This window comes from Sturnira hondurensis, unplaced genomic scaffold (genome assembly GCF_014824575.4).
Source record: "Sturnira hondurensis isolate 20B ecotype Veracruz unplaced genomic scaffold, ASM1482457v3 Scaffold0002840, whole genome shotgun sequence".
Taxonomy (NCBI): Eukaryota; Metazoa; Chordata; class Mammalia; order Chiroptera; family Phyllostomidae; genus Sturnira; species Sturnira hondurensis.
The window spans coordinates 26,740,033-26,754,006 of NW_028075471.1; the positions used below are offsets into that span (position 1 = coordinate 26,740,033).

Sequence of the window (13,974 nt, forward strand, 5' to 3'; positions counted from 1 at the left end):
TTCCTGGATTTCCACTAGTGTCCTCCGGGACTCCACACTGCCATCAGAAGGTGAGATGGGCTTCCACCCGAGCCCACCTCAACCTTCCCACTTCCACACCTTTGTTCTCTGTCATTCTTTCCAGCCAGAAGTCCCTTCAACACCAGGCTCCTTCCAGCTCCTGTCGCTGTCCCCTTCTCTGTAAAATAATTCCTAGTTTCTGTCACAAAATGTCAACCATCCCCCTGAGATGCCTTTTTGAGTCTGCAATGTGCCAGGGCTGTTCTAAGTGTTTCACATAGTCCTCACTTGATCCTGTGAAGCAGGCATTGTTGTCGCATGTTACGGGTGAGGAAAGCGAGGACCGGGATGTGAGACATGAGTCTGCGCAGACTTTCTAGCCAGGATGCAGGCCTGTGGGGCGGCAGTTCTGCACCTGGCCCGCCTTTGGCGCCTGCTTCTTGCCAGGCACACGCCTGGTACACGGATCCCATCCCAGGCACGGACATGCCATGCACAGTCTCTGTGACAGTGCCCTGGGGTGTGTTTATTGTCCAGACAAGGACATTGAGACAAGGAGAAGTCATGGGCTTTGCCCAGGGTGCCCAGCTAGTAGTAAGTGGGAAAAGGGGGACCCAGACCCAGCTCTGTCTGTCATTAAGCCCAAGTTCTTACCTCACCTCACTGATACTCCCAGGCTGTTGTTACTTCGAATCAAACTGCTGCTGATGGACCAGCTAATGCCTCACAATTAGCAGGACAGACCCAGCAGTGAGAGCTACAGGGGTCAGGCCCCAGGGGAGCTGGACGTTGAGAGGGGGGACCAAATTTAGGGGCCGCAGTGACCCAGCTATTCATTATCTACAGATCAGTCAAAAACCTCAGGCCCACTTCCTGCCCACCCTTTAACTGTGTTTTCAAAGCCTCATCCACCATGAGTTCAAAAAGGCAAACTCTGTCCCTGATTAAGTGAATCAAGAAAAAATCTGCGGTGTGCAGCTGACACCAGGAGGGAGGAAAAGGAGAAGGACGAGGAAGAGAGAGAACGGCGGGGGGAGGAAAACAGACTGGACAAACTGCAGACTGCATTGTAAACCACACCCAGAGGGGTTTGTATTACCATTTGGGGGAATTTAGACCATTCCTCCTCTTATTTGCACACAACACAAGGCCTTGCCTGCTACTGGTGTGGGGGGAGGGGTGCATCTGCATTAACATGATTGGGGCACCACAGCCCGCCAACTGCAAATTGAACGTGTGCCCTGTTGCTCCCTTATGTGCACACTGTCGCTGTGTAAACCTCTCTTTTGAGATGAGAGTGTCACCATGCACGAATCTGATTGGACCAGGAACAGCCTGGAGGCCCCTCAGCTTTATGCGGCTCCCTCCCTGGTCCACTAACTTCCAGATCACCAGGCAGACCCTACTGCTTTGAGTGGACCCTCTTTCCAACCACCCCTGACTTGCAGGGACCGGCTGCATCTGTAGGCATCGCAAAGGCATACTCAACACCTACTTCCCACCCACCTTGATCCCTATTAAAACAAAATCATATGCAGAATGTGTGCTCTAGTGAAGCTAGATTCTCCCTGTTTTGCTGGGGCCTCCATCCTGTTTAAACTGCTGTGAAGGAGACCCACTACTTCGAGAAGGCCATCCAGACTTGGGAGCAGTTCCTGGATTCCTGCAGGACCAGAGGCCCAAACACTCTGAGTGGGCAGGAGCACATGTGTGCACAGGGAATCCAGATGACCAAGAAGCTACCATCCTGAGTTTGGGAAGGAGTTCAGTGTGCACTGTTTTTATGAGGAGGTGACCCATGACAAATTCTTGTTCAACTGAGAAATAAAGAAGCAGGCATCAGGGGCTTCAGGTCTTGATCCAGGTCTCATATGTGGTGAGTCAACCTGAACTCAACCCAGGGCTCCAAACTTGACCAGTCCAGCCCTGCGCATCAGCGCCCTGTGTCCGGGGTAGATTTGGGCGCACATTCGGAGATTCTGTCTGCCTCTTACACATTGTGCCTCCACAAAACTCCTCAGAGGCCATCAGACATGAAATTATCATGGAAACAGAAAGGCTTACATATCCGAGACCACCCAATTAGATTGCTCCCTGAAGACCTGAAGGCTTAAAACTCTAATAGAACTGAGACAACACTGAACGCTGTGCCTGGACGCACAGTGTACTGTTTGGTCCTTTTTCGGAGCACAAAGGATGCTTCGAAGCCCAGCCAAAGGATCGTGACATTGAAGCCAAGCCATAGTGTGGCTTAAGCCTGTGTTTGGAGCCTTGGAGAATTTATCTATTTAGACTTGTTCCAAAACTTATTTGGGGTCATTAAACACACAGAGACCTCAAAATGCTTCAAAGGATAGCAATACTAATGTGAATGTTAAGTTATACTTGAGTTTTGATAAGTAGAAGAAATCAGATTATTTCAAAGAAGGTATTTAAATGGTGTTTGGGATTTGAACATTTTCTTGCCTGCTTTTAAGGAGTTAAAAAATGATGACAACTATTACTCTCTTGAGAATATTCTTCTTTCTCTCCTTAGCTTGAGAAAAGCTAAGGACTGCAGTGAATTCAAACAGCTCTAAAAGATACTTCTTTTAGCTGTATTTTTTCCATAACCACTTAGTCCCCTTATACCCCTTCCCCCCACATTCTCCACACTATTGTCCATGAGTCCTTTTTCCTTTTTGCTCAATCCCTCCACTCCTAACCTCTCCCCCCGCCCCACCACTAGCAGTGAGCCTGCTCTCTATCTGAGTCCATCTCTATTTTATTAAAACATACTTTGGATTTTAAAGTTTTCATCACTGGTCTCCCAGCCCTTACTCTCAGCCCTCCTCGTCACCTCATCCATGACCCACATCAGCACTCAGCCCAGAAGTTTTCCTCTGAGAAGTTCTCTGGGATACCCCAAATTAAGCTAGGCCCTCCAGGATTCCTCTCTTTTCCTCTCACTGCATCCTTCCAGAACTTATTACAATTGCGATTGAATGAGTGCACAAAATTGTAATTTTACATTGTAATTGTAAATTATAATGAATATTAAATTTTAATTTATAAAATTATTATTTCATATTATTTCGTATTGCCCCTTCTGTGAGGGTGTGTACTCCCCAACAACAGTAATCTGGTTCTTTTATGCCTCAAACACATGCTGGTCCATTAGATTTCCCTAGAGCCCAGCACAGTTCACTGCACTTAGTAATTGCTCATTAAAAATCTGTTGCAAGAACAGTGTGGTGAGCAGAACAATGGCCCCCCAAAGAGGTGCATGTGTGAATCCCCAGCATCTGCAAACATTACCTTTGGTGGCAAAGGACCTTGTCCCCACCTGATTTTAGGCTTATTTCGGACTTCTGAACTACAGAACTAAAAGAATAAATCCACGTTGCTTTGAGCCACTACATTTGGGCTAATTTGTCACAGCAACAATATAAGACTAACACAAATTCATGAAGTGTGTAACATTGGGCAAGAGTGATCTAGCAACCTGAATGCAAGTAGAATCATTAAAAAAATTAGAATACTGTGTCCCCAAACAATAGATCTAAGTCTGCCCTACTGCTGAACCACACCTACCACCTGCCTAACCTGATCATTTGCCAGAAGCAATGGGCTGTAAAGAGTTGGACCACATCCTGTAAGGAGAATAACCCATAGAGTCTAGCCCTGGAGAACATGTGTGTGTGCCCAGGCCCTGGGGGGAAAAAAGTCAAAATGAAATGAAACAGTTGCTTGTGACACCTTGCACACATTCCTTGGACAGCACTGGGTCTTAGGTCCCTCACCTGTAAAGCAGGATTAAGAACAGTTACTCCTTCCTCTCTAAGTTGGTATGAAGTACAACGCACATAAAATGCCTGGAACAGAACTTAAAACAGAAGAATTTCTTAGAGATGGTGGAGCGCTCTATAGTGACGATGGTGGTGACAATGGCGGTAAAATCAATGAATAGCGATGCCAGGAAAAGGAGGGGGTGGGAAGTGTGCTGTTTAAAATAAGGCATTTTCAAAGGTGCTGCCTGGAGAAAGGGGGCAGAGATGGTGTGGCCCAACCTGTTGATGGTCCAGTAGCTGTGCAATGCAGAATTGGCCTAGGACAGAGATCTGCAACCAGGGCACCGCCCCACACGGGTGCCCCACAGGAATCTTTAAAGCATGCAATGCCCAACTATTTAGTCAGGGCCACTGACCTCTTTCTTCTTAGATGTTCAAATTAAAAAATGACAACAGCCAACACAATAGCCTCCTGGTGTGAATGCCCTGTCTTGAACCATAAATATGTAGGTCATACATTAGAGTCACAACTTGCTGGTCACATCGCATAATAGCGTTGTATCTGATTAGTTACTTTGTGGTACCAGAAACTCTTATATACAACCATAGGCACCTGATTATTTTAAGTCACTTTGCAGCAAAAAAGGATAGTTAAATACTATTATCTTGGTAAATTATCAAATTATATCTATTTTTGTTAGATCATCAAAAATATATTTTGGGGGTCCTGCAGAATTTTAGTAATTAGTTTATGTATGCCATGAGATAGGTTGAAAATCACTGGCCTGAGCAAAGGAAGAAAATGTAGCTAATGGAGAGATTTAGTGGTTAAAGAAAAAAAAAAAAAGAAAAGAAAACCCAGAATACATTGAAAAGTAGTAGCTTCTCTCTTTGACTTTTATCTTTTGTCCCTGAAGGAAGCAAGCGGCATGAACTGACTTCACTTTTCCCACATATCTTAAAGTCATAAATGCCCATCAGAACTGAGAAATGTCAGGATGTGAAAATCATATTGGGCCTCGGTAGAGCTTATCTTATCCTGCATATTGGCAAAGAGCCAGAGCAGTGTACAGTGGAACCGGACATGGAAATAGACCAGCCAATTTCACCCTGAGGCCAGACACGCCACTACTTCATAAAAGCGGACAGGCAGACAGGCTTCGCCATGCTACCTAATAGAAACTGCACAAAGCCCTCTTTGGCCCCTTTCTCCTGGCTCTTCTAGGCTGGGGTTGTGAAGGCACTTACTGCTGTGAGTGAGCAGTCAACACCTTGCAGGTAGCTTCTTCCAGACCTTCTCTATGGGTAAATCAACTTACACCATTAAATTTGGGAGTGAGGACCATCTTATCCTTAAAAAACTCCTGGAACAGATCCAGTGTTGCTCAGTGACCTTTGCCCCACCCCCAGGCCCCTGAACAGGTGCCTCGCCTTCGGCAGTAAAGTACACACATCTGGCGTCATTTCACTTCGCAGGAGCTTTCGTCTTTGTGGGGACCTGGCAACACTTTGTGGTGACGTGAACAAAAGAGACCTTCTGCCATTCTCAGATCCACTGCTACTATACTGGTTAGCCGAGAAAGCAGTTTCTAAAAATTGTGCGCTACAGAAATGCACAGCTAAAAATACGATTTTTCTTTACTTCCTTCACTGCTAAGTGTGGCAAAATGCAATTCTCAAACATCACAGAGCCTGAGAAGGCCCAGTGAGTGAGCGTATCCTGTCCAACTCACTGACACTCTGGTATCAAGGGAAGTTACCCTGAGTCCTGGAGCAGCGCCTGGACTCTGCGGTCTTTACACGTCGGCCTGTCATGCTCCATCCAGCCCAGTGTGCTTGGGCTGCGGCATTTGAATGTTTGGGAAACACCTTTCTAAATAGCAGTCCTACCCCAAAGTGGCTCAGAATCTCAGATACACTAAAGTGTGTGGCTGCTCTCTCCTCTGGCTGGTTCACAGGCTTCCCACAACTTTTTAACTTGAAACGACACGGTTGCCCTCCCTAGTGCTCCCAGTCGCACCTCCCACAGCAAGGTTGAAAGCGTGGGCTTTCGTGCCAAGGAGAGCTGAACTGAATCTGGACTGTGCCACTTACTGGCTCGGTCTCTTTGGGAGAGTGATTTCACTATTCTGAGCCTCAGTTTGCCTCATCTATAAAACAGGGATAATAGTAACTACCACGTAACACTTTCCACACTGTATTCTCATTGCGGTGTTCTGGAAATACTCTCTCCCAGGTTGTAAAGCCCTTGTTGAGAAGGGTTATGTCTCATTCACAATCACATCCCTAATATAGAATGCATGGTACAATACAAATGCTCCATGAGTAGTTGAGGAATGCAGAAATACAATGAATCATTGCACAGAGAAATGACTGACTGGGTGAATATTTCTTTCTCTTTTCATTACCAATCATATGCTCGTAACTACGCTTGTACCTGGGTTACATGGATTTCTGCACAGGGCACAGGTTCTTGGAGCTCACAGCAGTTCTCTCCCTTGGTCATGTGATCCTTTGCATTAAACCTTCCATACACCATGTGAGTTACTCTTGCCCTGCTGCTGAGCCTTGGTGTAACCTTTTAAGTCACATTTTGTTGCCTGTGTTACAATGTCAGGCTTACCTCATTGTTGAAAAACAGCATGGCAATGGTGGGAAAGGTGCTGGAATCTAGAGACTTGAGCACCATCAGCTCTGCTTGCACAGTGGCCCTGGTTAAGTTACATAACTCTGAGCCTCAGTTTTCTCATCTGTAAAATGGGAGACAATACTTTTTTCTTGGGATGGTTTTTAGGACCATTGAAAAATAGCATATATTTATGTAGACTGTTTTAACTATTTTAATTTTTCCACCTGCCTGTTGGTGACATAACAACCCAAAATAAAAGCACTGATTTTGTTAACACTAGCATTGTGCTTTCTGTATGCACAGCACTGTTCTAAGTACTATCTTATTCAATCTTCACATGCATAAAATATCATCATCATTCCTATTTTGCAGATGAGGAAACTGAAGCTCAGAGTGCTTAAGTAACATGTCCAACGTCTCAGAAATAGTAAATGGCAAAGCTGAGATTCCAACTGCAAACACTCTGGTGTCCAAATTCACTTTAAATTAAGAAAAGACACGAAGACCACAATCTAGTGGTCAAAACATTTAAAGAGCTTCCCCTGAAGATAGAAGTTTTACCCACATACGATGTGCTAGATTTGACAACCCTCTCCCTGTTGCATGGATTCCCATTGGGCTAATGCTTGGCAGAGGGCAGACCCTAGCAGGGCACCCTCTTTGCCCATGAAACCCATGGCAATGCGTGTGTGGCCCTGTCCTTCCATCACCCACCCGTGTCGGAGCCCAGGGCCGGTGCCGTCACCACACTGGAAAGCGAGAGCAGTCATCACCAAGCCTCTGCCCTGTCTGAAGACTTTGGGCGGGCTCTGGTTTGGGCTGGCTTTTAAATAATTCTAGACAAAAGTACTATACGGGGTCTGGCACAAATAAGGCCCCTTCTTTATTACAAAATCTTGTATTACAAAATCATAAGCAAGTAATTCTACAACATAATATTATCGGCCTCAAGCACACCGTAGGGCATTTCTGGTGATGTGTTCAAATTAAAACTGTAAGTGATGGCACCCATGTGGTGACCCTACCCGCCACACTCAAGCGGGCACTGCTTCTGCCGGACCCTGCATTCCCTGGGCCACCATGGACGGACGCTTCTGTCTTCTCTGGTGACCAAGCAAAGGGTCGGCCTTTCCTCTCTCAGACTGCCAGGGCCTGGTGCCACGTTGTCCTTGGAATTTCCCAAGTGCTTAACCAGAGAGATCTGGTGTGCATACCCATGGCTCTTTGAACTACAAGCCCGAAGGCTGAGAGCTTACATCTCTATGAGCCTCCGTGATCGCTCCCCGGGCAACCCATGCACGAGTGGTAAACAGACTCTGAAGGGGGCTTGACGCTGGGAGAAGGAAGCCCTGCAACCAAAGGGAGGAAGGAACGAGAGGCTGGGAAAGTGCGACCATCACAGATTGTGGGATGGAGCAAGCATTCCCAGCACCAAGGGGGAGCGAGGGGGAGGCTGCTGGTGTCATTAACATCATTTCAGCTCCCAGCCAGAAGAGTTTCTGACCAGCTCACGGTCGCTCTCAATCCCAAACTTTCTCCTCAATGGTTGATTACAGGTGCGCGCTCTAGCAGCGGTGTCCAACTGGCAGCCTGCAGGCCGCATGCAGCTAGGATGGCTGTGAATGTGGCCCAACACAAAATCATAAGTTTGCTTAAAATGTGATGAGATTTACTGGTGATTACGTGTCGCAATACATTTGATGTGTGGCCCAAGACAACTCTTCCTCCAGTGTGGTGCGGAGATGCCAGAAGGCTGGACACACCTGCAAGTCTGAAGGTTTCATTTTAAAGAAGATGGGAGAGTGGTCTTCATACTTTAGAAACGATGGCTTAGACCCCGGGTCACCAACAGCAAGAGGTCACTAAGGAAGGATAATTCTCTTCATTTCCACTTGCTGGCCGTTTGCCCCCTTTCCTGCCATTAAGACAAACGAGCTAATGAACTTCCCCAAATGTCTCTGAGCCCTTACTTCTCTTTTCTTCTGGGGAATAAAGATGAGCCCTTTGTCTAGACCTCCTCTTTCCGTTGGTATCCGCTCGAGCTGGGGGAGAAGGTGGCACCCTGGTTGAGCCCGGTCCAGACACAGCCGCCCCCAGACTCTCACCCAGGGCCACAGAAGCACCAGACTGACTCCTCATGAAGGACATTAGGTGCAGCCCTTGGCACTTTACTTATTTTGCTTGTCTCTTTCCCTCACCAACCACGGATCTCCCCAGAGAACTGAGCTGAATTAAAATCAAACCAGTTCTCTCTCGAGGGGAGCCAAAGGCCCTCTCTGCTTCACCTCACTTCTGTGGACTGTGCAGGCTCCCGGTCCATCTCCTTGCCCAGTGGAAACTCCGGGGGGAGCGGATGTGTGTGCACCCCCAAACCGCCAGCATCCTCGCCATATCCCTGCACTGCCAACACATCGTTTTCTACTTTAGTAAAAACAGGGAGACATATATCATGTTTGTTTTTTGTTTTTTTGTTTTGTTTTAAAGCATTGATTGCTGAATGTGTACCTATTCTTGAAAATTTAGAAAACACAGAAAAGACCCACAAAAAGGAAAATTATCACCCTCAATTATCGTAGCATACTTCTGTGCAGGATTTCTTTGGGGTCTATAAAATCAGGTAGCCTGTTGCCCTTGCTTGATGTAACATCATGACTGTTTTCTCTCACTTTTTATTTCCATATTTACTGAGCACCTGTTGTATAGCAGGGACTGTGTGAGGCCCCACAGATCTTGGTCCCAGCTGTTGAATGCACAGGGGTACCCCTGGGCAAAGCAGCAGGGGCCCCACCGTCCAGTTTCAATATTGTGCAGAATGAGAATGACCTTTAGGCTGACAAGGACGGCCAGAAGGAACTCCTGACCAGCAGCGTGCCCCTGCGTCTGATGTCACAGTGATCCTGCCAGAGATGTTGGCTTTTCACAACAGGAGAATTTCCAGGACATGTTGGAATTTCCAGAAAAAGCCGAAACTGCATCCAGTAGGGTCAGTCTTTCAATGGGGCTGTGCCCTAAGCAGTCTTTCTGCTTAAGACATCTTTCTGAAAAGTGAGGACTACCACAAACTGGTCTGGTCCTGCTGCCAGCCAATCGAAACGCATGCTGGGCGTTGTCTGCAGGTGCCCACAGGCTGTGACCCATCATGACCTTGGTGACTGATCACAAAGATATCTGGGGAGTCCTCAGGAGAGGCTGGGTGGCCTTGGCTGTGACGGGGACTCGAGATTCCTCAGGAACACAACTGCTCACCACCTGACACACAGCAATGTTTCAGGGCTTCAGGAAACACACACTGTAGGGATCCTGGCAACAGGCCCACCTGCAAAGCGCCTTCTTTTTCCAAGTTGCCAACATGTGCGTGTAGGTGCCAGAGGCCTGCTGCTCTGCCCCAATACCCATGGTGTGCCGTCCTTTGACCCTGGGCCGCAGGTCTGTGAATTGGAGCAGACAGCAGGGAGAAGGTCTCAGAGACAGCCACCATGTGCTCAGAGGGTGGGCAGCAGCTGGCTCTGCTGCCCTCCTTCCTAAAGCCCCTCCTGGAAAGTGTACCCCAGCCCAGAGCCATCCCTCCTCCACTCATGTTCATGCATCGTGGCTGGGGTCTGCAGACAAGCAGGCTCCAGAGTGAGGGGAGGCCTCTCCCGGGTAAAGAACCACATTGGAGTCAAGTGGGGACTTGGTCCCGAACACCCAACAGCAGCAAGGGCCAGCTTCTCCCAAGAGGCCCCTCCTGCTGAGCAGCCAACTCTGAAGTCCCATTCCAGGATCCTTTTTCTTTTTGCTGCTTCAAGGAAGTGACAAAGTTCTCAGTGACCTAAAGTCAGAAGTATGATGCCCTCCCAGAATCCCAGCTTCCCTGCTGACTGGGGCGAAGTTTTCCAATCACTGAGAAGTACAGATTAGTAGTTACAAAGTACTCACGAGGGTGGCAAAGTACAGCACAGGGCAGGTAGTCAGTAATACTGCAATAACAGTGCACAGTGCCAGGTGGGTGCAGAAACATCAGGAGGACACTTTGTAAGTTGTATGATTGTCTAACCGCCACACTGTGCACCCCAAACCAATACAAAATAATATTGAATGTCAACTGTAATTGAAGAAGATTTTTTTAAAAAGCATATCCATGATTGAGCAGGGGATAATTGGGGCAGTCCTGAGGCCAGGGGCATCACATGAATGATGGCCTGTAACCCTCATGGCCCCTTATGAGGTGGATTGCTGTAAACCCCAGCTTACACAGGACAAAGGCAGGGCTTTTTGTCCTGCTAAGGAGAAGAGCAGAACTGCTGAAGGATGCGCAGCTAGTGAAGAGCAAAGCTGGGGTTGGACCCACCCCCCACGCTCCATTAGTGCCGTCCAAGGGGCAGACCAAGGAGGGATGAGGCAGGGCCAGGACATGGGGTAGGGTGTGGGGGGGGGGGCAAAAAGCGCTAGGAGGCAGTGCTGGGGGCAAATACTCTCCATCCCTTACCACTACCGGTTATTTTTCTCCCAACCCTCCTACAAATACACAAACAAGGAATTCCATGACAACAGTTATGGGGAGTAATTAGCTAACTTTGTACTTGCAGCAATGTAAACCTAGATGTGCTCACGTGCTCTAGAAATGGTCAAAAGGAGGGGCTGTCGAACCAGGAGAAGGGGAGGGAAGGATGGATGGAGCGGGACTTGGCCAACCACTGCCCAGCACTGCGGCCCCAGGTGGGCCGGGGCGCCTCCCACCCTGGGCCTTCCAGACGCAAGGACTAGCTGGTGCCTGGGCAGTCAGCGAAGCCTCACTCACAGGGAGGCGGGGATTCAGAATGAGTGCCTGCTGGACGCCAGCTCTGAGACTGGCAGCAGCCGGTTTCTTAGCTTTTCTGCATCTCCTTTTCCTCGTGCGTGAAAGGTCAGATCTCTCTGAGCTGTCATGAAGAATAAACAAGGTAGTATTTGCAAAGTACTTAGCATGACACCTGGCACAGAGGGAGCCCCTTCCTAAAGATTATTATTAACATGAAATCGCTTCCCTGAGAATTGTCTTATCACAAAGTTACAGAATCATTTCTTTGTCCCAAACTCACAGACTTGAAAAATCCTAACCTTGAAAAAGACACAGAAAGAGAAGACAAGACACATACAGTAATGTTGTCTGACTTTGTTTTTATAGGAAACCTGGAAATTTTCCCTAGAAAAGGCAAGGCAGATTGTCAAGAAGTCTCCGACTCTGGTAAGCCTGCAGTGGGTGGAAGGCCAGCCATCATCTGGGCATGGCCACCTGGCCCCAGCCCACACCCTGCAAAGGCCAGAGCTGCTCTGGGTCCTGCATGGGCCTTGGGCTGGAAGTAGGGATGTGAGCTCCTTCCCCTCCCCCTCTCTTCTCTCTACAGCAACATTTCCCAACCGTGGCACCACTGACGTTCTGGGCTGGATAGTCCTTTGTTGTGTGCACAGTCCTGTGCATGGTAGGATGTTCAGCAATATCCCTGTCCTCCACCCACTAGATGACAGCATCCCTATCCAGCCCTCTCCAGGTGTGACAACCAAAACTATACCCTGAACTTCCCAAATGTACTCTGACCCCCATGGAGACTTGCGTTCTCTTTCCAGCAGACAGTTTTGGAGGAGGCTGTGTATCCTTCCATTCCTCTGCTTTCTAAATATGTGACCTTAGACTGAGCCTCAGTTTTCCCATCAGTACAATGGGGACAGTAACCACGTCCCTGTCTGCAAGCATGGATGTGAGGACTAATAGAGCTGATGTGTGTGAAGTACATGGTGTCATACCTGGGACTTATCGATCACTCTATAGATACTAGTCCAATTGTCACATAGTTATTTCTCTCCCTAATTTGTCCTCTTTGTAATAATACTTTGATTCCACAGAGAGAATGATGGTTAGTTCCAATCAGTTATCATGGAGTCAAGCATTTGACTTAGGCCCCAGTTACAAATCAGCCCCAATTGGAAAGGAAGCGAGAAAGTAGACCTTTAAAAAGAATGTGTCGCTCGGTGCTCGAGCCCTGAGAGAGGCTGTGGGCCTCAGAGAGATGGGGGATAAGAGGGCAGGGCCCCTGTCCTCGGCTTCTTCCTGCTGGCCAGCACATCACTCACCTCACGCACTGCTGTGAAGGTTGGATTGGCCTGGCGCTGTGAAAATAAAGGGAAGGACTATCCCTTCATGCTCAACGTGCTGGATCTAGCAGATACATAGAGAGGATGCCCTACTAAACTTGAATTTCAGATAAATGGTAAATAATTCTGTAGCATAAGTATGTCCAGTGCAATATCTTATCAGGCAATAATCCTTGTGGCGGGGAGCAGTGAGGGGGAGGGCGGGGGGAGGTGGAGGAGACGTTTGGGTTTTGAAGTACAAGGCAGATGCATGTTTCGTGACGATATGCAGGTACTTCTACACAATCTGTTAATCCATCACCACGTCTGCATTGCTGATCATTATGTATTTAATTCGGTGAATAATTAAAGTCCAACTGGAGCTAGTTTAGCTCATCTGCTCAAGTCATTGAACAAGAAATTGAAACGCCACTTGGAACCCTTGACCATCACTTCAGAATTCCAGGCGGAACAGAAGACCATAACGCAGTCCTGCCTTTCTTCTTCTCTCCAGGCATCTGAACGCTTGTTCTCGGAGCATTGTTTCCTTCACTTGGCACAAACCGCCTTGGCATTAACTCAAAGGCTAATTAGGATTTTACAGTTTTCTATTTCTGTCACCAGAATTGCAAGCATAATTCGCGGGGTAGGATTCCAATAATTTTCTGCATGAAGCAAAAAAAAAAAATTCTACTGAACAATTCAACAATAATACACTTCTCAAAAAAAAACACAAACTCTTCCAATTTATTTCCCCTCCAGACTAAAGCTCTCAAGGAAAAAAAATAATCAGAAAATGCAAATAAGCGTTTCAGGAAAACGGCTCAGAGGATATTGAAGGCAGTGAATTTCCCGGGACTGCTGAGAGCCGCAGACCTAGCCAGCATGCAGAGAGAAGCGCACAGTAGGCCGCCTGTCAGGTCAGCACAGCTGGCGGACTGTGAGAACCTGGACTGGGGAAAAGCTCTGCACTGTCTACTCCTGCTGGGAATGCCACGCTCCCGAGAAGGTTCGCACTTGCCAAAGACCCCAGAGCCTCTTCAGGGCGACTCCCCTTGGACTTAGCAGAACCCTGGCCTCTGAGGGTTTAGAGAACCTGAGTCATGAAATCCTTTTACTTAAGGGTCACAAAAACGCCTACAAAGCGGAGAGCATGCCTTCGCTGTCAACCCCGTGGTACAGATGAGAGAACTGGGGATCAGACGGGTTAAGAAACTGGCTCATTCCACCTAATGCATGAGTGAGAAACCCATTGTTTAAATCCGGGTTTAGCTACTTCCGAGTGTGCACCCTTCCTTCCCACCACATCAGCGGCCCTCTCCCAGACCTCCTCCGCACTGAATTCCAGGCTGCGCCTCTTGTACCGTAGGCTCTGGAGGTACAACAACCGCGCCGTGCACAGCCAGGGGTGCCGCGCAGGATGGCCCTGAACTGAAACCTACCTACTCGATAGAATCTTCCAGGAAGCCTTTACCGGGGCCGTCC

General features: G+C 48.0%; 1 protein-coding gene across 2 annotated transcripts in view; it reads left to right on the forward strand.

Moving 5' to 3' along the window:
• Nucleotides 1-13,974, forward strand: part of AOAH (acyloxyacyl hydrolase) — a 145,806-nt gene that overhangs the window by 35,572 nt on the left and 96,260 nt on the right. For both annotated transcript variants that reach the window (XR_005065736.1, XM_037041139.1), the window contains exon 5: nt 11,546-11,605. Coding sequence is in view for 1 of the 2 variants with exons in the window: in XM_037041139.1 (XP_036897034.1) it covers nt 11,546-11,605 (60 nt within the window). In the remaining variant the exon portion in view is untranslated. The remainder of the gene's footprint in view (nt 1-11,545; nt 11,606-13,974) is intronic.